General features: G+C 36.5%; 1 protein-coding gene across 2 annotated transcripts in view; it reads right to left on the reverse strand.

Moving 5' to 3' along the window:
• celf5a (cugbp, Elav-like family member 5a) overlaps window positions 1-27,354 on the reverse strand; it is a 373,513-nt gene that overhangs the window by 152,982 nt on the left and 193,177 nt on the right. For both annotated transcript variants that reach the window (NM_001130788.2, NM_001431119.1), the window contains 1 exon segment: window positions 10,760-10,808. In NM_001130788.2, the coding sequence (NP_001124260.1) occupies window positions 10,760-10,808 (49 nt within the window).

Raw genomic sequence — 27,354 nt, forward strand, 5'->3', positions numbered from 1 at the left:
AATATATAAATAATACATAACTATAATTAATATATTTATATTGAAATTATCACCAATGTTTCCAAATCTTTTTATTAAAATCCATATAAAAACCTTAATTCCACAAAACATCCCATGCTGGTTTCTTTAAAATGAACATGCTGTAAACAGTACAGCCTTTAGTTTTAATAGATCTATGATGTATAATATTATAGTTAGATGTTTAGATGAGAAAAGAATGGTGATATTAATATACCATAATGTTATTTTATAAATATAATATTAGAGATAATATAATTTTATATCGAATATAATCGGGTATTAAAGTAATAGAAGCCTTATGCATGTCCACATATAAAATACACACAAATAAATAAATGTGCACATATAAAGTAGTTCCACGAATATATCTTGTCCTTCACATGTAAGAAGGTGAGACTGACAGCATTTTTGTGTGGCATGCTCGGGCATGTAAAATGAAATATGACGGACATATTGAACGCGTGTATGAGTGTGTGTGGCGCCGGAGAACATGATAGCTTTAATGAGACGGCTGCATATGAAGGACTGTCATTAGTGCTGAGAGAGGCAGCAGTCTGTGATTGCAGTGATTTGGCAGCGCTCTTTTTGACCTGTCCGACCAATCAGAAGCCTTCGAGAGTTCACTTCGCAGCCATGCAATCAGCCAGGACGTTGGCCACTTAGCAACAACCACCCAGTAAAACGGAGAACACATGTACGAACTATGTTCTCCAGAAATCATACAGCCTCTGCAAAGAATGCATGTTACTGGAATAACACAAAATCTAGATTATTTAATTTAATTTAATTTGATTTTGTTTTGTTTTGTTTTGTTTTGTTTTGTTTTGTTTTGTTTTGTTTTGTTTTATTTTATTTATTAAGGGTAAAACTTTAGTTTGGGTATCAATTCTCACTTTTAACTGTAGAATATTACTAAAATACTACCATATTTCATAACCCTTTAACTGACGTCATGCCTAACCATAACAGCACCTTACTGATTATTAACAAGCAGCAAATTAGATTTGTATTTCAGGCAAAAGTCATAGTTAATAATCATAGTTATTTATTACTGTGAATTGGTTCCACAAATCTGAATTGTCACCAAAAAAAAAGCATTTAAATGCTATGATGCAATATTTTCTTTAACATGGTAGTATTTTAATTTAAGAATGTTGGAAAGCATATTTAAATGTGAATCTTTGTAATTGTGCACCCATAATTTCAAAAATCACAAAAGGAGATGCTTAGGCGAATGTCCATGCTGCACTTTTATAATGTAAGTTGGTCTCAAAACAACTAAGCAAATTATAAAAAGCAATGAGTTAATAAAATGTATAATGAAAAAGCCACCCACATTAACTATGGTAACTGTAACTATGCATCACAAACACTGTTTTCCAAGTGGTGACAGATAAAAACTTTACAGTCAGTCTGAATCCACTCAAGTATTTAAAGTTAGAGTTATGCTGTGGGTTGCTAATTTAAAACAATAGCAAGATGTAGTTTGACGAGGTGTATAATGTTATGATGTTATTGTATTAGCTTGGTAGCAGGTTTGAGACACTTATTGCATATTTGAGTAGGCTAGATCAATATTAGACTATCATACACAGGTATCCAAACAGCTACTTGCCAGTAATAAAACATCCAGGATTAGATCTCTCTCCCTCTCTCTCTCAGTAGTCAAATCTTTCTCTATCTTGGAGAAGTAAATATTAATCCTCGTTTTACCACTCCACTTGTTCCCAAATCTTTTTGAGCCCTTTAAATAACCCATGTTTTTACTTAGTTATTTTCAGGATGTCTTTTTAAAGTTATTTAAGTTGTGTTATAATTGTAGACAAATTGTACCACTAATTAAAACTACAGATTTCATTGGATTTAAACATAGTTGGATGGATGTATAAGTACACACGTTGACAGAATGTTCACTGCAGACTCGGTGCAGATGCAATCTGAGCCGCATGCAAGGCTTTTTAATGTGCTCACCTAATTAAACCCCTAACCCTATCCCTCAAAGTGATGTCACTAGCTCCATTGAGTGCATTGTGTCTCTGAGTTATGCAATATCAGCTTGAATCATAAAGGCTCCATCCAGATATAGTATTGCTTTGTTTTGGTTTTGTTTCAAAGAAAAAAATATACACATTGTGTCTTTAGATATAACATCTAGTATTTAAAAATTATAGGGCATGCTTTTATTAAACAGAATGTTATCTACTGTTGGTGTAAATGCTAATATAGTATTTGATAATGGTCCCAATTTATATAAAGTGTCTCTTATACCTGTGAAATAGCATAGCAACTTGATGTGTAAGTATATGACCACAGTGAACACATAGCTACATATTATCCACATATGTAACTACTCTAAAGTAACAACCAACTGAATATAGTGTATTATTATGTATTATGGTGAACAAAGAGCAACAATGTATCAATTTAAATCCCTGTTTCGGAACAAATGAATCGATTCACAGGTGTGAAAGCACCTTAAAAGTGTGCTGATCTTAGAGATATTTATTGAAAATTTATTAGCCAAAAATGTTATGCCATTTAATGGACCCTCTAATTTGTGTGGCTTCAGCCATTGTTGTGGTACTCTTTTAAATCTAGAAGCATTAACAATGTATATCAAAATATATATCGGTATCGTTTAACATGGAAAATAATTACTGAGATTGCATTTTTGCCCTATCTATAAGGCACTTATAGATAGTGCATTGGTGTTAGTTTAACTGGAAGTGATGATTCTGTTCTCTTTGACTCATTAAATGGAAGCAGTGATTTACTCACAAATTTTTTATACGTAATTCCAGTTTTGCACATATAGTTAATTTGAATCTGTGCATGAAAAAAAATTACTACTGTGCAAACCAACTGCGTTTGCAGTACATAACACGTGTAGCTACCATGTACATTCACAGGTATAAGGGAAACAATATAAAGTTATACTTATTATTGAAGTGAATGCCTGGCTAACACACTGTAAAACCCAGCAGTCAACTTCGTTTACTCAAATGATTTAAGTTCAAAGTACTCATTAGGATTAGTTTTTTAAATTAAATTGTTTGTTGCAATCGGTTTCCTCAAATTGTTTGAGTTACCTTAACTTATTGGGTTTTACAGTGTAGGTTTGCAGTAAATGGCACATGTAGCTATAATGTACATTCACAGGTATAAGGAACACAATATAAAGTTATACTTAATATTGAATTAAATGCCTGCCTAATGCAGAAATGTATATAAATATATCATAAAAGTTCATATCTTTAAGTAGGGCAGGGCCGATAAACTATATGATATCGAATCGCAATAAAATGTAATCACACAGCAGAAATGTGCAACAATGGGAATGTAAAGGTGCTTTCACACCTAGAATTTTGTTTCGGAACCAGTTTCGTTTGCCCAGTTAGCACGGTTTGTTTGGCATATGTGAATCCAGCAATCGTGCTCGGATCCCCGCCAAAACAACCGGTCCGAGATCATCTGAATGAGGTGGCCTTGGTGCCATTGAAACGAACTCTGGAGCGGATCGATTGTAGCGAGAAAGCGATACGATCCGAGCTTGGCTATATCACAGTGTTTTATGAATATGTAATGAAGAGAGAACTATGAGTTGGAGGGAGGTCATTCCAGACATCCCAAGTCTCCTAAAAGTTCCGGGAGTCTCCCTCAAATGCACAGAGGCTCCCGGATGCCCGCAAATAAGTGATAATCTCCAGGAAACTGTGCATCTCCCTCCCGTTCCTTAAATACGTTGCGCACCCTCCTCGCTCTTCAGACACGTCCCAACCACCACCAACCCACCTCCCTCCTCCCTGACAGCAGAGCGGGACTCCTCAAAATAAACCGTGAAACTCTGACCAATGTGAGGAGAGTATACTGACACATGACTTGTTTTAGCTATTTTGGTCCGTTTGGAAACTTTGCCGTGTGAAAGCGAACTGCACCAAGAACAAAGAGCAACAATGTAACAATTTAAATCCCTGTTTTATAAATCCATAAATCCATTCACGGCACCTTAAAATTTTGCTGATATTAGAGATATTTATCTAAAATTTAACAGCCGAAAATGTTAAATGGACCCTCTAATTTTTTTGGCTTCAGTCATTGTTGGGGTACTCATTTAAATCTGGACGCATTAACAACATATATCAAAATATATATCGTTATCGTTTAACATGGAAAATAATTATCGAGATTGCATTTTTGCCCTATCTATAAGGTACTTTTAAAAAAGATTCAAAAGTTATATGAGGCAATATTTATATTTTGCATTTCACAAGTGCACATTGGTTGGAAAAACATGACAATAAGAAAATCTTAATTTTTCCAAGAGGATCAGTGTGTTATACCTAGGAGTAAGAATTCTATGTAGAGATAATACTACTGTAGGTGTGATACAAAAGCGAACATAAAGACCATCATCCACACTATTCAATCTGACTTGTATTTTCCAAACCCTTAGTCTAGCGATAGAGGAAAACAAGTTTCATCAATCTATCCTCCATCTCCTGGCTTGATGCAAGCAGATAAACCATTATGAGAATGGCAGGCTGAAACCCTGTCACCTTTGTCTATGCTTTTCGCTAAGGGGGAAAAAAAGCAAGAAGAGTTTGTTTCTCAAGGTGATTGTAGCAGTGATAAGGGAGCAGTTCTTATTAGGGGTGACAGCGGAGGGGCCGTGGAGGCAGTACTGACTGGATAACCTTGTGCCTGCTCGCCCTTCTGCGCCAGGCTCCTCTGCTTTGCCTCGGCGGGGACACAATCTGCTGGCTGGAATTACCTCGCAGCTGGAGGAAAACTAAACATGATTTCTGACCTTTACTTCTTGTGTTCAACAGTAACCTTTGGTGGTCCGCTTGCACAGACGGGCTGAAATGAATTCCCGACCGCTGCGCGTGCGATTACGTGCATGTTGAGGGCTGAGAATGACGAGAGAATCAGCGGTTGAAAGATGTTACTTCAGCTGCCGTCCTCTGTCTGGAAGCTTCTAGCTTGATATGTTAATTGAAGCCGAATTGTTTCTATAGTCATTAAGACATTTATTTCAGTATGTTGACAACTGAAATAGACTATAAAGCGGGGCGGGGCTTTCTTTTTATGCATCATTCCCTTGTAACAAACTACCGGTAAGAGGGGTATGCTTAAAAATATTGTGGCTGAAACCATCAAACTGACGTCAACAGAGACGAACCAGCACTACAAACGCTGAAGCAAATTGTCAGATTTTGATTGAAGATTACCAAAACAAACATTTTGTTTTTTAGTTGTTGGATTTCACATAGACTTTAAGTAAAAGCTATCGCATTTCTATAACCCAAAATATTATAGCTATCTTGTTACCATATAGAGCTGCTAATGCTAATGCTACCAAAATTTTCTTTGTTATGCTGCATTCACACCAGACGTGGATGAAGCATAAGTGTGGGTGATTTACATGTTAAGTCAATGCAAAGACATGAATAGACATCCTGCAGCATGTTTTGCGAGAATAAGGTGGAACGAATAATGTGATTTGTGCGAATGAAGCAAGTTAAGCGCTTTGTGTGTTTGACGCACTTAACACGCGAATCACTCAAGTTGAAAAACCTCAGCGAACAGTCGCACTGCATTTATCAATAAGGAGCTTGCTCTTGTAGGAGCGTGATTATGGCGTAGTGCCTGTTGTTGGTGTCCTGAGAGGCCAACATCGGACAACAGTTCATCAAACTGGGTTCGGCCCGGTGAAAGCCTCCATCATCCAGGTATAGTTTCTGGAAGAGTTAATGAACTCACAGAGCTGGAAACACCTCTGAAAGGATCTAGTTGACTCAGACATGGCGCCTAACAAATATACGCTGTTTTTTAGCCTTCCTAAAGCGCATAAACACAGCTATTCTCTCAATAAAACCCATGTTAGCCATTTAGCAATGAAGTTAGAGTCACAGGGCAGACAAAAGCCCCGCCCATCGTGTGAATCTGCATCGATTGTGAAGTGAATCTCACGCGCGAATGAAGCAAGTAAACTCAAAATGTTCATGCGTCTTTTTATTTGTGTGTGCTGCATCTTTTATGAACACAGCATTATAATTATGTGAATATATCTTTGAGTTTTATTCTTATTCAAATCTTCATTCTTTCTCCAGGTGTGTATACTTTGACAGCAAGGCAAATAAGGTTTTAAACATGTGACTTAGTCTCTGTATGTGTGAAGAGGATTAACATATATTTTTCAGATGTTTGGATCAGCCAAGTGTAATTGAAAGGCGTAATCTGGTCCTTTTTTGTCTATTCTGAGGAAAAGCTACAATTACCGCTGTACTCGTCGTCCTGTGTTCATTATAGGCTTATTCCGGCAATAACTTCTTTTAGCTTGCATCCATGTACATGCTGTAAGAGGTTTCCTTCCGATGAACTCATTATTCAACAGTGCTCACCCCACTCACTGACACACTCCACATCAACCCCTGACTGCCACATCCGAGCAAATTCATGCAATCATGCACACTATCCTTTAGACTGGAGATAATGCAAGCATGGTGAAGTGCAGCTAAATCTTAACCGTGAGTGGAACCTAGCAGTTAGTCAATGCGCTGAGGGGAAAATTGACCCGTTCCATTTTAGTTGAGAGGTTCAGTATGTGCATGTTTTATTTTCTGTTTTTCCCCCCAATGTGTTAAAGCACATTTGTTGCAAATTGCAACTGAACCTCCAAACATCAAAAATCTTTTTTGAAGGATTTTAAATATGGCCACTGAATCCATAAGCACATGCAAGGAAAAGCCAGAGAGTTATTCATACTAATACACTGCATTATTTCATTTTACTGACCCCTAAACAGGACTGGAGTGTCAAAAAGCATTAAGACAACTTCCTTGAACTAACTTTTTAAAATCTATATACCATGCTGACAGGTCTATGCAGAATAATTCTATATTATTTCTAGGCTAGGAGGGAAAATTAAGAGATGAAACCTGTCATTGTGATGATTCTCCTCTGAAAAAGGACAAGATGGTTGGGGTATCTGCTCAGGGGGGTGGGACTTTCGGGGGGGTAGAAGATCAAAGCGACTAAAGCTGATTTATCCTGTGTTAGGGCTCAAATGCCTCTGAGAGGCATTGAACAGCCCTTCAAAAAGCAATAGCAGCCACCTTTATATCCAGCCTGTGCCAGTCATCAGGCTTGCCTGTGAAGCAAAATCAATCTGTTTCATATCGGAGATACCAAGGGAGAAGGAGTGAGAGAGTGTATGTGAGTGTACAATCTGTCCCCAAAGCTCTTTTTAATGACACATGCTGCATAACAGAGCAAGGATAGAAAAGTGTTCAATAAGGCAAACATGCTGTTATCTGGAGATGAGGACTAATATAAAAAGGCTCGGATGGTACAGAGGGAGTTGTCAATCAAACATACTTTAATTTGTATTTTCAAATTCTCTGCCTTTTCTGCTCAGCATGGACACACTTACTTGGGCAGAAGTCCTTTAAATTCCAGCTAACAAAACAGCCTTGATACCAGAATTACTCAAACAACAAGACAAAGAATATTTTTACTGGCAATGCTTACAATTCTTAAGGCATCAACTAAAAAGAAAAAAAGGTACATTTCACCAGGTAGCAAACTGCTTTTTTAAGTGATAAGCCATCACAAAATGAATTTACCTAGGAAATGGGTGATCCAACCAAGAGAATCTTTCTAATCCATGACCACATGCAGATTGAAATGATTAAAAAGCATCTAGAAGAACTATTTAATCACATTAGCTGGATAGACTTAATAACCACTGACAGAAAGCCCTTGTGGAGAAGGTTCCTTGAGGTTTAGAAGGTCTCTTCCTTTGTTTTTCTTTGAACAGGTGTGGTGACCTTTCAACCACTTAATGAGATTACAAGAGTAATTAGAACTGGAGCCACTATGGCTCCCAACAGTCAACCCCCCTTGAACTCAAGAGAATATCCAGTGTCCATTTGGGTGCCACCTCGGAATTAGAGAGAGTAACATAATTAAGTCCTAATGCATGGATCCTGCTACCTAGGGATTGGAGGACGTGTCCATGAAGAAAATGCAGCATTAGCACACACAGTCAGAAAGCAGTGCCTAAAGCAATAGCAAGCCTGTCAACGCTGGACACTTTAGGATTGGCCTAAGGTTGGGGAAAGAAATCCCCGGCAACCATTAAAGTCACAATGGTGTTGGATTGCTCCTGGGGTGCTACTCTGAGCTGTTCATTTAGGATGATGTGCAACTATTGGGCCTGACCTAAGCACACTCTCCATCTCCAACATGGCCACCGAGAGGGAGGCAATAAGGGACCCATGGAAACCCAATGGGCGCCGAGGGAGCGCTAAGGCTGGCCACTCACAGGGAAGCCCAAAGACAGCAAAGTGTCAGAGTCAATGCGAACACACACCTCTACAATGGCAAAATCAATGAGACTTTATGAGACATCAATCTCCTCTACAAAGGTCTGCTTTTCTACTGCTGGGATGGACCATTTGGATGTGGGACTTTGGCAGTCGCCATTTTCAAAAAATTCCATGGAAGGCTTTTTGGGATTTTGTTGACCCATCCGTGGTTGTTTAAAGATTATTTTGTCTGTTCAGTGGTAAAATTGGAAATTTTTATTTAAAAAGATCTTTAGGGTGGCAACAGAATATACCCTTAGTTCTCCATTTATAACTGCAACAGTCTATTCACAAACTATTTATATACACCTATCAAGTACGTATTCTGAAAGATTTGTTTAGACATCTTTAATTAGTGTTTGAAGTAAAATCTGGGGACAGTGATTTGGCATAAGCAGATTTCTAAAGATTAAACCAACTTTACACCTAATTAAATCTGCATTTGAACCTTTACAAGTGCAAGAAACTCAGTATGGGAGGCTGTGTGGGTGATTTCAATAGACAAATTTAAACTTTTTACAGTAAACAGCAGATCACATGTTAAGACTAAGGCCCCGTTTACACTAGTGCGTTTTAGTTTTAAAACGGCGTTTTAGAATGAAAACGATCCGCGTCCACACTCACGTTTTGCCCAGCGTTTCTGAACTGCTCTCCGTCCACACCAAAACGCTGAAAACGCACATCACGTGACCACACACACACTCTTTGGCAAGCGCTGCAGCCCATCTACCCAGATGAGAGCTCTGCTTGTCGGACTTCTCATCAAGCATCTCCCGCTGGATCTAATCTCACTATATTTATTAAACGGGATATTTCATTCATCTTGTTGTCTTTATCTAACGACATGTTCCCTGACTTTGGTCATTGGAATCTATTACTTGTCAGGTAATGTGTTTTGGCTGAGCGCAAAAATAAGTTAATGATTAATGTAAGCAAGTACATTCTGTATATTAACTGATCGCCTTTATTTCCTATAATGTATAAACTTATTGTATGTTATACTTTTATAATGGCCATTATCGATTATTAAAACTGATATTCAGCAAATCAGAGGGTATTTCGTATTTTCACTGAAATTGAAAGAAGACAGTTGTTATCGGCTCCGTTTTGTTATAAACATCCACACAGTGAAGATGACGCTCATATATGCAGCACGGCGCCTCAACATTTCTGCTGTCTGTTTAGTTGTTAATATTAAAATGAAAATAGGCAGTTCCTTATATCATGTTTACATTTTATTGTTGAGAAAGTGAAACAACGTAGCCAGGACGATATGAATGAAGTTATAAAGTACACTGTTCCCTTTGAAGATTTACCCGTGTCCTCGGTATAGTCTATTTTCCATATCAAACTGAAAAGAAGAGACTGCAGCCTTGATCAAACTTGCGAAGTCTGAACTTACACGGAGAAGATGCAGGACTGAACTGTGTGTGTTAGGCTACTTAATATTGAGGAAAAGCCCCAATCAAAGAGGTGAATGTCTGCAGCCCCGCCTCCGTTTTCAGATGTCTCCGTTTTCCATCATCCACACTGAGACGGAGCAGCAGCGTTTCAGAATGAAAACGGCCTCTCCAGCGTTTTCGAAACGCTACGTTTTCGGCGCTCGAGAACTCCGGCGTAGTGTGGACGGATGGCGTAACCGTAGCAAAACTTATGCGTTTTCAAACTAAAACGCATTAGTGTAAACGGGGCCTAAGAGTTAAGGATCTTGGCAATTGTCCTGCAGTATAATTGACTGTTGTGCATCCTCAGCCAGCCTTGCTCTACAACACCCCCTAACCATCTCCCCCCTTCCCCAACATTCACCCCTTTGGCATTTACACCTTTTGTTTATAATATTCCCCTTGATTTGACCAGACATCAAGTTGGGGGTTTGGGGCTCAGGGCTCCCGTTCCAATATCTAAGCTAATTACTTTTTAATTTACACTGTGTCATTAATGGGTTTGGCAGGGGAAGCAAGGTTAGACAGGCAGCAGAAGCCGCTTCCCTTCCGTTCACTAGCACAACGGCCTCCTTAATTAAAATGAATAATCTGAGCATCCATCAGATAGACGAAGAGAGCCAGAGAAAGAGAATTCTGAAGATATGAAGGGACAGGAGTTAAAGCCCTGCTGAAAAGACCAGCACTACTAATGTACATGCAGGGTTATGTGGTTTAGCTGGTGGATCTGTTTTCAACCAACATTAACATTCTGAAGCTAATTGAGCGGAAAAAAATCTAGAAGCCTGGTAGGGACATCAGAACATGCTGAGTACCAGCATCTACAGCACAAATGGTTGTAGCACATTGTGCTGGTCTTTTCAGCACTAAGAAAGGCAAATAAAGTAGTGAAGTTCATGAAAAGAAAAAGAACAAGACAAATACCTCCACGGCTCTCGCTGTCAGCTGGCTTCACCTGGATGGGTCGAGTCATCTGAAAGAAGAAAAACAGTACAGACAAGACAAGGGGTTAGTTCAGGCACAGTCGACCGCTGTCACCACAATACTAAGCCTACGGCCTGAAACTGTTGAGCCTTTGTCCAACACAAAACAATCCTGTTTGAGTTGTGATCAGATGCAAAGATCAACAGGGTACTCGGTGTCCCTTAAACTCAATATACAGTGCTGATTTGTACCAGCATCCCTGCGGCTGACTTGCACCCTGATTCTGTTTTTGGCACACTGCACAGCTACTCCAACCACTTTATTTTCTCCGTAGGAAATCGAAGTACTTACAAATATCATGTGTGTGCATTGATTACTTATGCATTTAAATAACTTTTTTCACTGGGTTCCATTTGGAAGGCTCATCCCTGTGCCCTAATCCATTCGCAGGGTCCCTTTGAAGGGATTAGTTCATAGGGATGAGCTCTTCCAAATTGAATGCAGTGTGTGACACCAAACAACTTCCCTGCTCAAAGGATCATGGCCTGAAGTGTCCATCAGTTGCATACTTCAAAATCCAAAAAGGGCCCTTCGAAGTGGCCAGATTTGAGCACTTCAGTTTGGAGTAATGGCCTGGTTTTTGTGAGAACCTTGGGACAAGATCCAATAGCCAAACCTCACTCTTAAATCATGATACATAATTTCTCAAGCTGCTGTACATACGAGTATAGGGGAATTTGATACCGGAATTCGATACAAATTGGTACTGAAAATTTAAAAACGTCCATTTCCTGCGAACATTTGAGTGATGTGGAGCACATTCTTAAACACAGCTGATCTGCCATTGTGTTCACATGCTCACAACAGAAATGACTGTAATTGGCCTTGAAGGTCATCAGTTCACCAAAGTCACCACTTTTTACTAAGCGTGCTCTAATATTAGCGAAATGAAGGTTTTAATTTTATTTAAGTATTAATTTGAATATCGATTGGTACTGAATTCCAGTATCGAGACAACCCTACTGCACATACCATCTTTCATCTATTACAACATTTGATTAGAAGTATCCTTCTACGACATTCCAAATCAGGAATGATAAGCTACAACTGTAATATAATAAAATTAGTGCCTTTAGCTCAAAGTCCATTTTCTTCATTAAAAAGTCTCATCAGCAAGTTATTTTTGTGTTTGCTCAACAGTCTGCGCTTGGTTAAAGTGTGTAGTAATGGTGGCAAGGAGGAAGTGAAATGCAACAACAATTAAAGTGGAGGCAGCCACGAGAGAGAGAGAGAGAGAGAGAGAGAGAGAGAGAGAGAGAGAGAGAGAGAGAGAGAGAGAGAGAGATCAATGAAGCCCTATTGATCTCTGCCCCTTAGGCTGCGGAGAGTGTCTGGCAAGGAGGGATTCTGTGGGTAGAAGGCTCACAGTAATCTACTAAAGCCTGATAAGAATGGCATTTGTTGGATTAGATGCCTCTGTCATCTCAGTTTTTGTGCTCTGTATTTTGCTCTACAATTTTTTTTCCCATTATCCCTGTAAAGGTTGAAGTTTTCTTGATTGGTTCCTTATTCTACAAACTTGAGCAACAAAAAAAAAAGAGAGAGAGAAAAAATAAAAAAAAATTTTCTTCTTTTGCTCATCTTTCAAGGATTCAAAAGGATTTTACTGCAGGATCAAAGGATGTTCAAAGGATTTTTCTATGCTCCCATTTATTCCTACCTGGGGATGTAATGCAGAATGGAATACTGTAAGTGTTGACCGTTTGGTTATTAGAGAAGTACACATAAATGCATTTAAACATTAAATAGCACTTAAAATTAATAATTATTAACAAACAATTGTGACTCAAATTAAAAACAATTTATTCCTTTATTAATTTGGAAAGTGGTGTATTTAGCAGGATAATTAACAGTCAATTCTCAGTTTTCATTAGAGCATCCCATCAAAATGATTAAAGAGACATCTCTTTTAGGATTTAGTGTGTGGGAATGCTTGAAAGTCTACTACTCCAGACATAATCAGTAATAAAATTAATTCTGATTAATATAGTAATAACATTACATTCGATAGTACTTTCTTTAATTGTTAAAAAGACAAGACAGGTTCTGTCCTGAAGGCCTACTTTACACTATAACATCCATTCCCCAGCACTGTAATCCAATGGGAGCTTTCTATCGATCCAAAACAAACTGCTAATAGCAACACAGCAGGCCCAGTTTGGATGAAAAAGGGCCAAGAGCTGTGCAGAGATTTGCGACAAGATTACCCAAATTTGCAAAGCGCCCTTTGCCGGCTCCCCAGCCATCTGTAACCTGAAATGAAGCCTTTCCAAATGCCGCAACTTTCTTCCCAAGCAGCCGCAGACAGGATCAACACTTTGTCTTTCTCCTCAACATATTTTCTTTTACTGTCCAATTGTGAAAGGAGGGGGAGCAAACCGAAAAAGGTCAATTTTAAAGACAGGCCAGTCCCATAAAAGCATGACTTGTTCAAGGAGAAACACCATAATGGGATTTTAAAAACGCCTTAATAACATGCTGATATATGAGGAAGAGGACCAGGCCAGATTCATTAAGTGTTAAACGTATCCATTTTCACCTTGAGGAGCCGAATAACCTTCCTCGGGAGAAATTATTCCATAAATTTATCCATCGTAAATAATAACTAGCAGGGTCTAAGTCTTTGTGCGGAGGGGGAAAAGGCAAAAGATGTCATTCTTCTAAAGGTCAGAGTTCGGTAGCTTTGTTTTAAGACCAACTTCTGTGTCGATTGCACATGGATTGCAGTCGCATACACGTTACAAGGCTGATGAGATCCCTGACTGGCACCTCTCAAAAAATTTAACTACATGTCGTGACAACACATCGCACAATATCTTTGATTGGTCGACTTGGTAGCAGAGAGTCATGGGAGTGGAGTGTTCCAAGTGCCATAAAGCAGTGTTTCCCAACCCTGTTCCAGGAGGCACACCAACAATTAAAAATTCCTTTTAGAATCTATTATATTTGAATTTCGAATGTGTTCTTTTGTTCAGGCTTAAATGGCGTGAATTATCTTGAAAGTTAATTCTTTCGTTTCATAGTTTTAGTAAGAATCGAGGAACAAATTTTTCGAATTATTCGATATAATTTCAAATCATGTTCAGAGCTTCATTGTTTAAAATAGGCTAACAGTCTGTTGAACTATAGTATAAGACAGCACACACAGCTGCCTAAACAAATAGCATATAAAATACACTTGATCACTTAGGCACTTAAAATATTCTTTAATATTAAAATATATAAATATTCTACTTAAAGTAAAAAGCACAAGAAAGAATATTGCTTTGAAACAGTTATTTAATAATTTTTAGTTATAAAGAAAAATAGAGTTAGCCAACTCAAGAAATTTTATGTTGGACCGGGATCTGAGCAGTATTGGTTTGCCAGCAAGCGTAAGCAGAATGTTAATGGAGTGATTGCTTTGGGTGGTTAACAACTGAGTGGTTAGCGTCACACCGCTCAGCTCCGCTCACATACTCTTGCTGCTACAGTATATCCATTTAGTATTTTCACTGTGTTACAGTACTGCCCCCTGTTGGTCATATCTTTCTTGTCTTAGACCATTTTGTGCTGTGCCGCGCAGTACTGCAGCACTGCAGCACTGCATGTGGTCACGTTTATTTACTCGCGCTTTCTCAGTAGCCAAATCTGCATTTTCAATGTCTCCCTCATCTGATCCATTCTTTTTAGGTTTTGGAGACTCTTCCAACATTTCGATGAGTTGATTCAGGTGTGTTTGATTAGGAAGGAGTTGAAAACGTGTCCTTTTGTTGTTCCGTCTGGAAGAGGGTTGGGAAAAACTGCCGTAGAGGAGCTCGAGATAAATACTTTTATTTTGTGTTTACTTTATGGTTAAACTTGTTGAACATTTGACAGTTCCTGTCTTCCTTGAATGAATGTGAGTTGGAGTCGCTTCTACAGTAGCATTTCTGGCAAAAACTCAAAACACTGACAAAGACCGAAACCTCACAAGCATACTAACATTTTAAAAGTGTTATTACCAGAGCAAAAAAGGACGAATGCAGAAGTATAAATGCTGAAAATAGTCTTGGCTATGTGCAAGGTAGGGGTACAGCCGACCATTCGACGCAGATGTATAAATAAGGCTTTACACTTTCGTTGAAGGAAAATACAACTGTCTATTTGCACTTCATGAGTTTTCCCTCAAGCGGAATGACAGAACCGATCCAATACCAAATGGTGAGAAATGGCCATCCCAAACCAATGAAACTCTAACATCAGACAAAACCGAGGCGTTTATTTACCTCGCAACATGCATGAAACTCAATGCCTGGTAATAAAAAGCAGATTCTGTATTGAAAAGCAAACCGCCTCATATATGTAAACGCCATCAGTGAGATGTACTTCAAACACACTGGACTTTTTTTGTGTAAGGTTTATGGATTCAACTCTCTAACTAGTCACTGTCCTGGTCATAAAATGTGTGTGTAATGGTCCATTTCTTTTCCTAAGAGCAATGTGTTTCTCCCTTGTACATTTAGTATCGACGAAACTCAGTTTATTGCATTTTTCTCACCTCTAATAGGAGGCTATACACACACATTCACTTTTACAAGAATGCTTTATAATATTAGTGTCCATCTGTTTTGTAGAAAGGTGAAGTAAATAGAGTAATCAGGGTAGTTAACGCTATATCATGGATAAATAAATCCGTAATCTGTTTACAATAAGGTTGTATTAGTTAATGTAATTAAAGGTACTTACTAACATGAACAATCCATGTATAAACAGTATTTATGTTTGTTAATGTTATTTAATGAATATACAGTTGATTATGGAAGTTCATGTTAACTCACAGTGCATTGACAAATGTTACAAAGCATGAATATAGATTTAAAGATCTCATTAGTATTTGCTGAACTATGATTATTAATAAATGCTGTGCATGTATTGTTCATTATGTTCATGTTAGGAAATGTATTACATAACATTAAATAATGAAAACTTATGGCAAAGTGTAATTGCAAATAAATAAATAAAATACAGTATATTAAATCATAAAATATGTTAGAATTGACAATTAATAATCAAACTTGTTCATACCTGTAATAAAACTATTTCAGAAAAACTAGCTAATTTTAAAAAAATCATTAACAAACCAAATAAATATAACAGTAGGGATCGACCAGAGATCAGTATCGGCCAGTAATCACATTCATGACTCGATTGGTACTCGCTAATCTCGCCGATCTCATGAACCGATCACAAGTGTTTGTTTATGAGTTTAAGCAGAGTAAAGGTCTTATCACACAGAATGTGCATCTTCTGAATGGTTTACTAATGGCTGTGAGCATCAAATATGCACTTTTTATGCTGAATTCTTCTTCCATCATTTGCAGTGATTCAAAATTGCATTGTTAGTTATTTTTTTCTTGCCATTTATAAAATCTGTTTTATCTATTGTTTTCTGTAAAGCTGCTTCTGATCATAACATTATATATTACAATTAGTTTTTTTTAGTTAATAATTACAAGATATTAATAACTAAATAACTAATTGTAATATATATATATATATATATATATATATATATATATATATATATATATATATATATATATATATATATATATATATATATATATATATATAATTTATATGTCATTGACCATTGTTATAACCATTAACTTAAAAAATGCAATATTTACTGTATTATTTCAAATACATACAAAATTGGATTGAATAAAACAAACATTAAACTTAAAAACATTGAACATTAACTAAAATAAGACATTTTACTGTCAGTTACTAAAATGACAGTAGTACATGCACATGACAATTCCTCAATATAAAATATACATATACAAAAAAAGTTCAAAACAATAATAAAGCTTGATATAATTATTATAATAGTATACAAAAAAATAATACTGAAAATTAACCTTTATGTCATGTTGGGGAAGTTTTCATTCACTGATTTTGTGTCTTAATTTGGCTTTGATTTTTGGTGACTCAACGATACACGATGGGCAAAGTTACAACCCTTTTGTTTTGTTAGGGATGTAAACATCCACTAAATGAAACTGCTGTAAAAATGTATAATATATGTATACGTTTTCTTTTTTGCATAAATCTGTTAATCAACCTCAGTCCTGATGAAAACTACTAATTTGTTTCGAAAATTACAGGATTTTACCTCTTTAATTGCAAAATTCATTAATTATGTCACTGATTTGGTAAAAAAAAAAACACACAAAATGGCGTATTTTCAATATAAAATGTAACTGGGGACTGGATTTTTATAAAAGTCCTAGACATGTGAAACAACAATGACTTTGATGCATTGTTTCTGATAAATTATGATTTTTTTCACTAATTTACTGTTGGTGACTGTTTTTGCCCCATTGATCTCATTACAACCACATTTTTTTATTACAAAACCATCACACCACATAATCCTGCAGTTTTGATTGTTGGGGGTTTTCCTTGTTGGGAAGAGTTCAAATGTACTGTTACTCATCAGTTGGCACCATTAACCCTAGATAGGTCTGTGCAAAATAAAGCCTAGTTTTTTTTATTATTATTATTATTTTATATGGCGTATAACAGCATATGTGTGATTGTGAGTATGAGAGTGACCTTTACGCACTTACTTTGATGTGTGTGAGAAAATCTAAATTTGCATCTTAGCTATCAGAACTACATGGAGTAGACAAAAACAAAGACTGTGTATTTTTGCATGTTACTAATCGTTCACATGTCTAAAACTGTGATAAAAGATAAAACAAATCTAATCCACAATAACTTTTTATACTGAAAATGCATCTCTTTTTTTCACTAAATCAGTGGCATCATTTATGAAATTGGCAATTAAAGAGTTAAAATCCTGTACTTTTCTTAACAATTTTGTAGTTTTAAACAGGACTGAGGTTGATTAACAGATTTATGCAAATAAATATAAATATTTATCTGATGCATTTTTACATCAGTTTAAGTCAGTGGATGTTTTCATCTCTAACATAACAAAAGAAAAGTAAATTTGAACAGTGCACCAGTGTTTTTATCTCAAAATCAAAATTAAATGGCATCTTTAGACGTGGATGCATGTCTGTCACAAACAATTAAATATGCCGTGGCCAAAAAAATGCCAATCCCAACCACAAATAAGCCGTAAACAGTAAACACCCTTTCCACACACATTCACAGGCTCTAAAAACAAAAAAGGCCAGCCTTGTGCCAGCCGAACTTGTGCTGTCGTCAGGGAAAGCATTGATTTAGCCTGCGTCCTGAGAGACTCCCCTACGCCTCTCTGCTGCTTTTGTGCCTTTATTGCACACGCGTTCTTTACTCATAAGATAAAACGACTGACTTCGCCTTATGCCGCTTCTTCCTTGCAACCAAAAAAAAAAAAAAAAAAACCACAAGAGAAAAAAAAAATCAACAACAACACATGTTGTAATTGTGATAGATTCAGCGAGGTTTCCACACTCGGAAAGCTGAGGTTTGGGATGAAAAACAGAGGGGGTTGGAAAGACTGCCTGCAACTGCCAGATAAGATTGCTTCTCAATTGAGTGGCATTTCCAGATCCGCGACTCCACCTCACATATGCTGGCGGGAAACGTGTAGTTATACGTTTTTCTGCCTGCAGCAATATCACCGGAGTCCCTGCGTTTGCCAATCTGTTGTTTAAACTCAGCGGAACAATTCAAATCCCCACGTCCCAACAGGAGTGTGTCAGTTGCATCTCATTTGGGATGATCCACACCATCTGAATTTACCTACAAAGCTTTCAATGATTGAGCTTTTCTGTGCTTAACCTTAAGCCTATATCCTAACTATATACCCTAACCCTTAATGCCAAGTTCACGCCAAACAAAACATTTTAATTTGCCTATAAACCTTTAAATGGTTGAGCTTTTCTGTGCCTAAAATTAACCCTATTGACCTTATTCCTCATGTATGAGCAGGTACTGTATAGCCATTGGAAACTTTTTGGCTCGAGACCTCTGCTCTCATTCACATCCATTGATTAACACCTGTTAAAAATGCTTGTTATGCTGCAAACTGATATTTTCTTATTATATTATTCAACTTTTTATGTACTGTATATGTAGCAGAGGCCACTCACATGCAGAAGGTTGCCGGTTTGATCCTAGGTAAACCTCTGTCCTTTGACCTCTAAAGGTGCTCTAGTGACAGACGCTAAGACATAAAGTCTCCGGTTCAATCCCAGCTCAGAGCGGGTTGAGTGGTGTAGGACTGGTGGAATTACACTGGTGCCATGACCCGGATGGGAGTGAGGTTTGCAGGAGTGAGTGAAGCAGGGAGACAGAACAAAACGGAAGATGGGTCTCATATACAAGAGACTCATGGAAATAAACAAGAGTGTTGGCAGGTATGAGTGTAGGACAGGCAGAATCAAATAGTCATGAACACTCTATAGCAAGTAGTTTGATCATTTTCACAGTCAAAAAAAGAAAAAAAAAACCTACACCGCTTTATATGGTTGAGCTTTTCTGTGCCTAACACTAACTCTATATCCTAACATTAAACCCTAACTCTAAACCTTAACCACAAACGTTACCATATGTCAAAATAATCCTGCAGCCATTGGCTAAATTATCTATTAGTCAAACTAGAAAATTAGAAAGTAATTTACTGGCTAAAAGTGACTGACTAAACGTCAAAACACTCGACTGCTTTATTTAGATTTCAATAACTAAAACTTTGACTTTTTATTCAGCTCTTGGTCTGATTTTATTTGTAACACTGTAAGCTATGATATTGACTTGCTATTTACTACAAAGATGCCATTTTCGCATGTAAGTAACAGTCATGGACACACTTGTTTGTTGAGGAAGTGGTTTGACTTTTTTTTTTACTGTATATTATTCCTAGTCATTTCTTCCATAGGCAATTGAATCAGAAGTTCTAAAACAAACCACGAAAACTGAGCACTCTTTCGCATTGCAGAATAAGGTCAATATCCTAACCCTATACCCTAACTCTTAACCCTGACCCTTAATTCCAGGTTCACACAGCAAAAAATAAATAAATAACCTACAAAGCTGTGCCTAACTCTAACCCTATACCCTAACTCTAAATCCTAACAGCAAACCATCATATGTCGAAATAATCATGCAGCCATTGGCTAAATTCTCCATCAGGCAAGAAAGTAATTTACTGGCTAAAAGTGACTGCCATATAGCACATGCAGAATGTCAAAAGACTCGACTGCTTTGTTAAGATTTTTTTACTTATAACTTTGACTTTTTATTCAGTTCTTGGTCTCTTTTTATTTGTAACAATGTAAGCTATGACAACGACTTGCTTTTTACTACAAAGATGTCATTTTCGTGTGTAATTTCCATAGTAAACAACGTAAACAACAGGTCTCCAGCGGAAACGGTGACATAAACAAACGAATAACCATTCATAATTCAACACTATTTAGTCAGAGGACTAAATGTGTTTGATGGTATGTTGTTCTGAAGATTCTTACCTTTCAAAATAAACTGTGACGTATGGCAATGAATGCATGTGTGTTTTGTTATTACGATGGTAAGTATGTACACCATTTCCAAGCTTGTTCTGTACAACTTACAACAATTTTATACAACTCGCTGCAATGGCTACTTGAGGGTTGTAGCTTTAGACTGATATATAGTTATTCAAGATTACTTGTGTTTTTTAATGTAATTTATTTGTAAACACTGAAATGTTAATAAAACAGCGCCCCGGTGCGTCTACGTCCTGACGCTGGCCTACTGCTGGGTTCACACCAAACAAAAAAACATTGGCATCGCTTCACTTATTCTCAATGACTTGCATGATGTATTCAGTCACACAATGTTTTTTTTTCACACAATCTTTGCGAGTGAAGCGAAGAACATCCTGCAAGTTTAGACAGGATATAACTACGACTGTTGTTTTGTACATGTTGCTGAAGTCCCAAAACTGCCGGAAATCCAATTATCAATGTGTCTATTTTCAATGCACCATCCAAAAGAAGCACGAAATTCAAGTGAATTTCACTGTTTTCCTTCAGGAACTGCATCTGGATGACAGCCGCTTCCAGTGCTAATTGAGGGTGACGGGTTCCCAGTTTGACCTGCTAGCTAGGGCCGCTGACAGGGTTTCTGGGATGGACATTAACTACAGGCAATCCATCTTCGCTGCAGAGCACCTGACCATCTGCTTCAGGATAGGGGCAGTTGCATATTTACATATAGATCCACATAAAGCAACAATGATACGGTCATCCATATTGAACAGGCGCGTCTCATACGGTCGTCCATGTTAAACGCACGCGTCTGATACTGTCATCCATGTTGAACGGATGCGTCAGGCTAATTTTCTGATCAAGTTGAATTTTTAGAATTTGAGTGAAAGATGTGTTGATGGAAAGATGGAGAATTCTCTGCATTTGTGGCAAACGCCACACACAATCTGTGTCAATCGCACCATCCCGAGGAAATTCATCTCTACACTGTAAAATATTAAATGACAAAAAGTCAAGAAAACGAATATGTTTGTTTCAGATGTTTAGCTTAATATTTTTAGTTAGATTGATGTAAGCTTTAATGACTAGAAAAGTCAGCAGAATCTTTAAAAAAAATTTCACATAATTCATTGTCCTTGTTTTTTGTAACTTAGTAGTGCTTATATTTAACTTAATTCCATGTTTGGTGTGAACCCAGCATATCTCTAACTATTTTTCTATTATGCTATCACACACATTTCAAATGTCTTTTTTTTAGGCGGGAGTGGGGTGTTGAGGGGGGGGGGGGGGGGGGGCTTCCGTTCAAAACAACTGAAGCAAATAATTGCAAACATTAAGATCGTGTTATAGATAATCTTTATATAGTAAAAACTGTACGTCTGACGTTGTACTTTATATTTTTCTTTTCAATGTAATTCAGAAATAAGTAGCTTTGTCTTACTCTTTGGTCGAAAGGAAAAATGCAACTATCTATTTGCATTTGTCCCAAAACACAAAGGAGTTCATTGTTTTACTCTTCACGAACTGTTATTTGTTTTCTATTATTTAGGGGATTATTTTTGTAAACATATTTTTGAATTGTTTCTCTCTGGAGTGTTGGTGTTTAATTTTGCGGATTGAAAAGTCCTGAAGTTTCCAACTTTTATATGTTTAGCCTGTAATATTTACAATGTTTGCACTTTTAAACAAGCCTTGAAAGGTTTATAGGCCATAACACTCTGTGATAGCCTTTCTGGAAATATTTCTATAAACACTTGAAATATAAATTCACAGAGAATCTATTTTTTAACAGTATATTGAAACTTCTTCTTCCAAAATTGACCATAGAGTTATATAAAAAAAAAAAAAACGTTTTTTATATATTTTAAAGAGCGCCTATGATGTAAATCATTTGTTGTAAGCAGTTTGGACAGAACTGCCCGTATCGTCACCTTGGAATTATAAGGTTCTATCTGCATTCTGAATGATTCTGAGATATTGAGCTTCAAAAATTTTGCATTCAATAGCAAATAGTATGTGCGTACCATTTGTTTTTTAATAGAAAGCCTTAAAATGTAAACAAAAACATCCCATAATGTAAATAAGTTGTCATTTAATAAGAATAGATTGATAACTAAATTTTGACAAAAATGTAAGATAGAACCTTTTAATTCCAAGGTGACGATATGTAAAGTGTGTCCACAGTCGTATTGTAATGATATAAACACAACAAGTCTCTTTTTTTAAATTTCCTGACATTAAAATAGGATCCAAATCCCAGTGATTTTGACGCCCATCTCAACGTGACGTAGGAGTGCTGTTTTCCCCGCCCATCGAATTGATTGACAGGTGTCATGTTTGTATAATAAAATGTATACACATGTCCACAGAATATAACCTGGGATTAAAATACTTAATCCAACTCGCTGTGATTAACAAGTTCAAAAAGTTTTTAAAACAGAACATGTTTCTAATAAAGAAGGTAAATTCATGACATGTAAATCTTAACCAATATAATCACCATGTGAACGCCATTTGTGTGAGACTCATCATTTCAGAAAGGCTTGAATAAACTCCACCACAAATGCATAAAACATGGATATTTTTTGACTAATGAGCTGTATTTCAGCTCGTGTCTGTCTCTGTCACTGCTGTTTATCTGACTTAACGCATGATGGGAAACAGACACGTATGTGGGAATGATGGGCGGGGAGAAGTAGCTCATTTGCATTTAAAGCCACAGGCTACAAAAACAGCTACACTGTACTCAGACACCAAAATGGGGAAATTCTGGAGTCTATAATAAATAATCTGATGGGTATTTTGTGCTGAAACTTTTCAGCAGACACATTCTGGAGACACCAAAGGCTTATCTTACATCTTGTATAAGGGGTAAAAATCCCTTTAAATTAGGGAAATAAACATGCGCTGTGGATGCAACCAAAAAAAAAGTTATAAAAATACAGTAAAATACTGTATAGAAAATATACTGTGGAATATATTTCACAGAAATACTGTGAAATTCTCTGAATTAAAATATTTAAACTTATGCACAACCAAAAATAAATAATAATAATCAAAAAGATAAGAGTTGGCTCTCTATAGAACAAAAAATTTACATTTATGAGGAAACAGCTTTGTTATGGATGTGACCGATGCAAATTTGACAAGGTGTGACTAGTGATAATGTTGACAGAGAATGTTTTTGAGCATTTTACAGTTAAGTAAAACACAAGCCTACACAATCAACTTAAAAATAGTTCATTTTGCTTAAAACTAGCCATTGGCATGGAATTGCTAATGTCTTTTGGCATAAAATCAAAACCGATAATTTGGACTCGTACAATGTATTGTTTTCTATTCCACAAATACACATGTTCCACATAAGAGCGGGTTTGAATCCTGACCGGCAATGCTTTCTGTGGGATTCGCAGCAGAGCTTCAGGAGCGGTTGTCTCTTTGTCCTTGTCATCTGTTTCTTTAAACACACAATTCTCCATAATCATGTTGTTTGCTGTGCTGCTGTCTTTCAAAAGGGGGAGCTATCAAACAGGGTAAACAGAATGCAGTGGGGGACTGGAAACAGGCGTTCTCCTGAGAGACAGTCTGTTCTCCTGTAGTGATGTTTGATTAGGCACCGCTGTGCTGGGCTACAGAGAAATTCACAACAAGCTGCTCTGAGCAAATCAGGACTGCGCCTTGTTGCCTCCGTCGATGATGAATGTGAAATAATTCCTGTATTTGTTTCTTCACGTAGAAATCGCAAGCAGGACAAACAGTCAACGCGGAGAGTGTGCAATCGTTTAGCGAGTTGTGAGTGAAAATAAAACAAGGGCATATTTTTTGTAGCTAACCTACGATAAATGTATTAATACTGTGGTAGAGTATTTTTTCTAGGTCAGAGTTATGGCTTCAAAATCCTTTTAAGAAACAAACTCACTTCAAGATTCGCTCACCTGCGGGGTTGTGTGTTCAAAAGAGTTTTGCACCACATTTATTTAATCTTTTTATTTTAATTTTTTGCTGCTCAAACTCAACATTAAAACAGGTAATGCCTTCTAACAGTTCAGAATTGTGTAAAACAGCACATCCAGTACATGTTATAGTATACAAGTCATTTAGGTGTTTGCATGAAATGAAAACTGAAATTATCATCAAAATGTGGGTGAGGTCATTTTTCGTCATCTTGATAAATATATTTCAATCTTTTTGTTGGTTTTTTGTATGGCAAACAAATTAAATATTAAGAGGTGTAAGCAGTAATATATTGTCCATTGTTAATCCCATCCTGTGACCTCTCATTCATTTATTAAATGAATAAAACAAAAATAAATAAACAAACAAACAAACAAACAAACAAACAAATAAATAAATAAATAAATAAAGTGCAAAGGCAATATTTTTATTAAAATATTTTAACAAGTAAATAATGGGACAAAAAGTAAATGTACAGGTAAATATGTTTTATTATGCTCAAAAAATGTACTAAATAATAAAGTTTTAATGTCTTGTGCTTTGAAAGCCACCTATAGGATACACTTCTTTCTCTCTCATGCACAAGGCTCTTTGTTAGAAACACTTTTATGTTTCTATTTGTACAGATAGCTCTTTATAATTTTATACTTTGTATTTTTTTCTACAACCAGATCCTCCATATCGAAAGACTTTAAATAGGCTGTTTTACTTTTACTTTTTTTTCATAATATCTATTTCTACAAATTTAGATTCTTCTTCTTATTATTATTGTTGTTGTTATTATTATTTTTAAGGTCATAGGTGTTTTTGTCCCCGTTTGGGGTGATTTGTTCTGCAGCGTACTAGATTTACAACACACAGTTGAAGTCAGAATTATTAGCCACCCTGTTTTTTTTTTTTTTTTCTTTAATTTTAACAGAGAGAAGTTTTTTTTTTCCCAACACATTTCTAAACATAATAGTTTTAATAACTCATTTCTTATAACTGATTACTTTTTGTCTTTGTCAAGATGACGGTACAAAATATTTAACTTCATATTTTCAAGACACTAATATTATTTTACAGTGACATTTAACGACTTTACTAGGTTACCTATGCAGGTTAGGGTAATTAGACAAGTAATTGTATAATTATGGTTTGTTCTGTAGACTATTGAAAAAAAAGGGGGCTAATAATTTTGACCTTGAAATGGTTTTTAAAAAAATTAAAAACTGCTTTTTATTCTAGCTTTCTCCAGAAGAAAATATGATGACCAGATCGCATACAACTACAAATCCGCCATTATATGAACTACATGATCCAGTCATGCACTGCACACACACACACACACACACACACACACACAGGTTCCTAATCCTGTTTGATTGCAAACACTCACAGCTGAAGCTGCTCATGGACAGATTTAGGACTTTAAAGCCGGGTTTTGCTGTGTCAGACCCTTGCTTTGTTTTGTTTGTTTATGTTGTCTGCAGCCTGCCCGTACTGACCATTCGCCTGTTAATTAACCATGACTATGGATTCCCTGTGTGATCATTGCCTGCCTGACCATTCTCTTTATAATAAATCCTGCATTTGGATCCACACTCCATTGTCAGCATCTCCCATGTAACAATCAGACATACTGAGAAAATGTATTTGCTCTGTTAAACATCATTTGGGAAATACTTAAATAATTCTGACTTCAATTGTCATACCACACACTTAAGACAAACGCTAAACAACATCAATATTACTAAAACACGACAACTTTCTCCTTCGATTAAAATTCAGCAAACCAATCGCACAAGTAACAATTAAATATTTTAAATGTCGGTCGTTGCCTAAAGGACCCTAACCCGAGATCCTGAGGGAAGTATTTGAAATGAATCAAAAAGAGGATGGGATATATCAGACGTAATGTAATGGGCTTTCTAACTTTGTATGTGACAAATAAAATTTCAATTATGAAATTTAAAAGCCCAACAGTATATTATTAATATGTTTTTTGTTCATGTAGGATATTATATTACAAATTAATAGTGACACTTTAATAATTTTAAGATAATTATCTCAACTAATTGTTCTTTTGAAAATATCCTTCTACTCATCAAATAAAAAAACAAATATGAAAAGATAAGTTAGCTAAAATCTATAATTACATGTAATAATGTATAAACTTTAATATTATATTGAAGCCCCACATAGGCAATTCTAAAGGATCACAAAATTTTGAGGCAAAGCAGGGGGTCCAAACTCTGTCCTGGAGGGCAGATGTCTTGAATATTTTAGTTCTAACCCCAATTAACACACATGAACCAGCTAATCAAGCTCTTTCTAGGTGTACTAGAAACTTCCAGGCAGGTGTGTTAAAGCTGAAGTAAAGTAAGTTAAAGCTAAACTGTGCAGGGCCCTTCAGGAATGAGTTTGGACACCCTTAAAGTAGAGTAAGGCCTGCCATTTTCTCTAATATTAAACATTTTTTATATTTTTAATGCTCATATCCTTATTAAACACGAGTGTGTGTTTGTAATTAATAAAAACTAGCAATGAAAAATTATGTTTCTTCTCTAAAATAAAAAGTAAAATGGACAATAATAATGATTGTTTGACCAATTATTTTCTAAAACAAACAATTATAAAAAATGATTACTGAACAACAACAAATAATCACATATTAAAAATGCACATTAGGGATGATTTCAAAACCATAACAACCCTGCTGTGAACAAGTGTGTCTGATTAGCAGTCAAGCATCTTTGGTGAAGCTGTGTGTGTGTGTGTTTGGCTGGAGTTTAACAGTGAGATAACAGCCTATTCCCTGATCATTATTTAGCATTAGCAGGCCATCAAAGCCCCTTCTCCTCTGTTATTCCTAATAGGGAAATAAACACCTTTTGACTGGAGCATCCCGGCTGCGATAATTAATATTTCCAATTATTGATTTGAAAGTGCGCTGTGTGGTGACAGCCTTGGGCCTCGACTCGCCTAATAAATCTAAGGTACTGGAAGGTGAGAGCGGAAGAGATCGGGACAGAGCGAGTGAGAGCTATTCTTACATCCTCAGCAGTCTGCAGTTTTTATGATCTCCACTTAAAGACACTGTACAGTTTGTTATTCAGTGTACAATTATGCACTAGTTCTATTAAATGACTAGTT

This window comes from Danio rerio, chromosome 22, assembly GCF_049306965.1.
Source record: "Danio rerio strain Tuebingen ecotype United States chromosome 22, GRCz12tu, whole genome shotgun sequence".
Classification (NCBI taxonomy): Eukaryota; Metazoa; Chordata; class Actinopteri; order Cypriniformes; family Danionidae; genus Danio; species Danio rerio.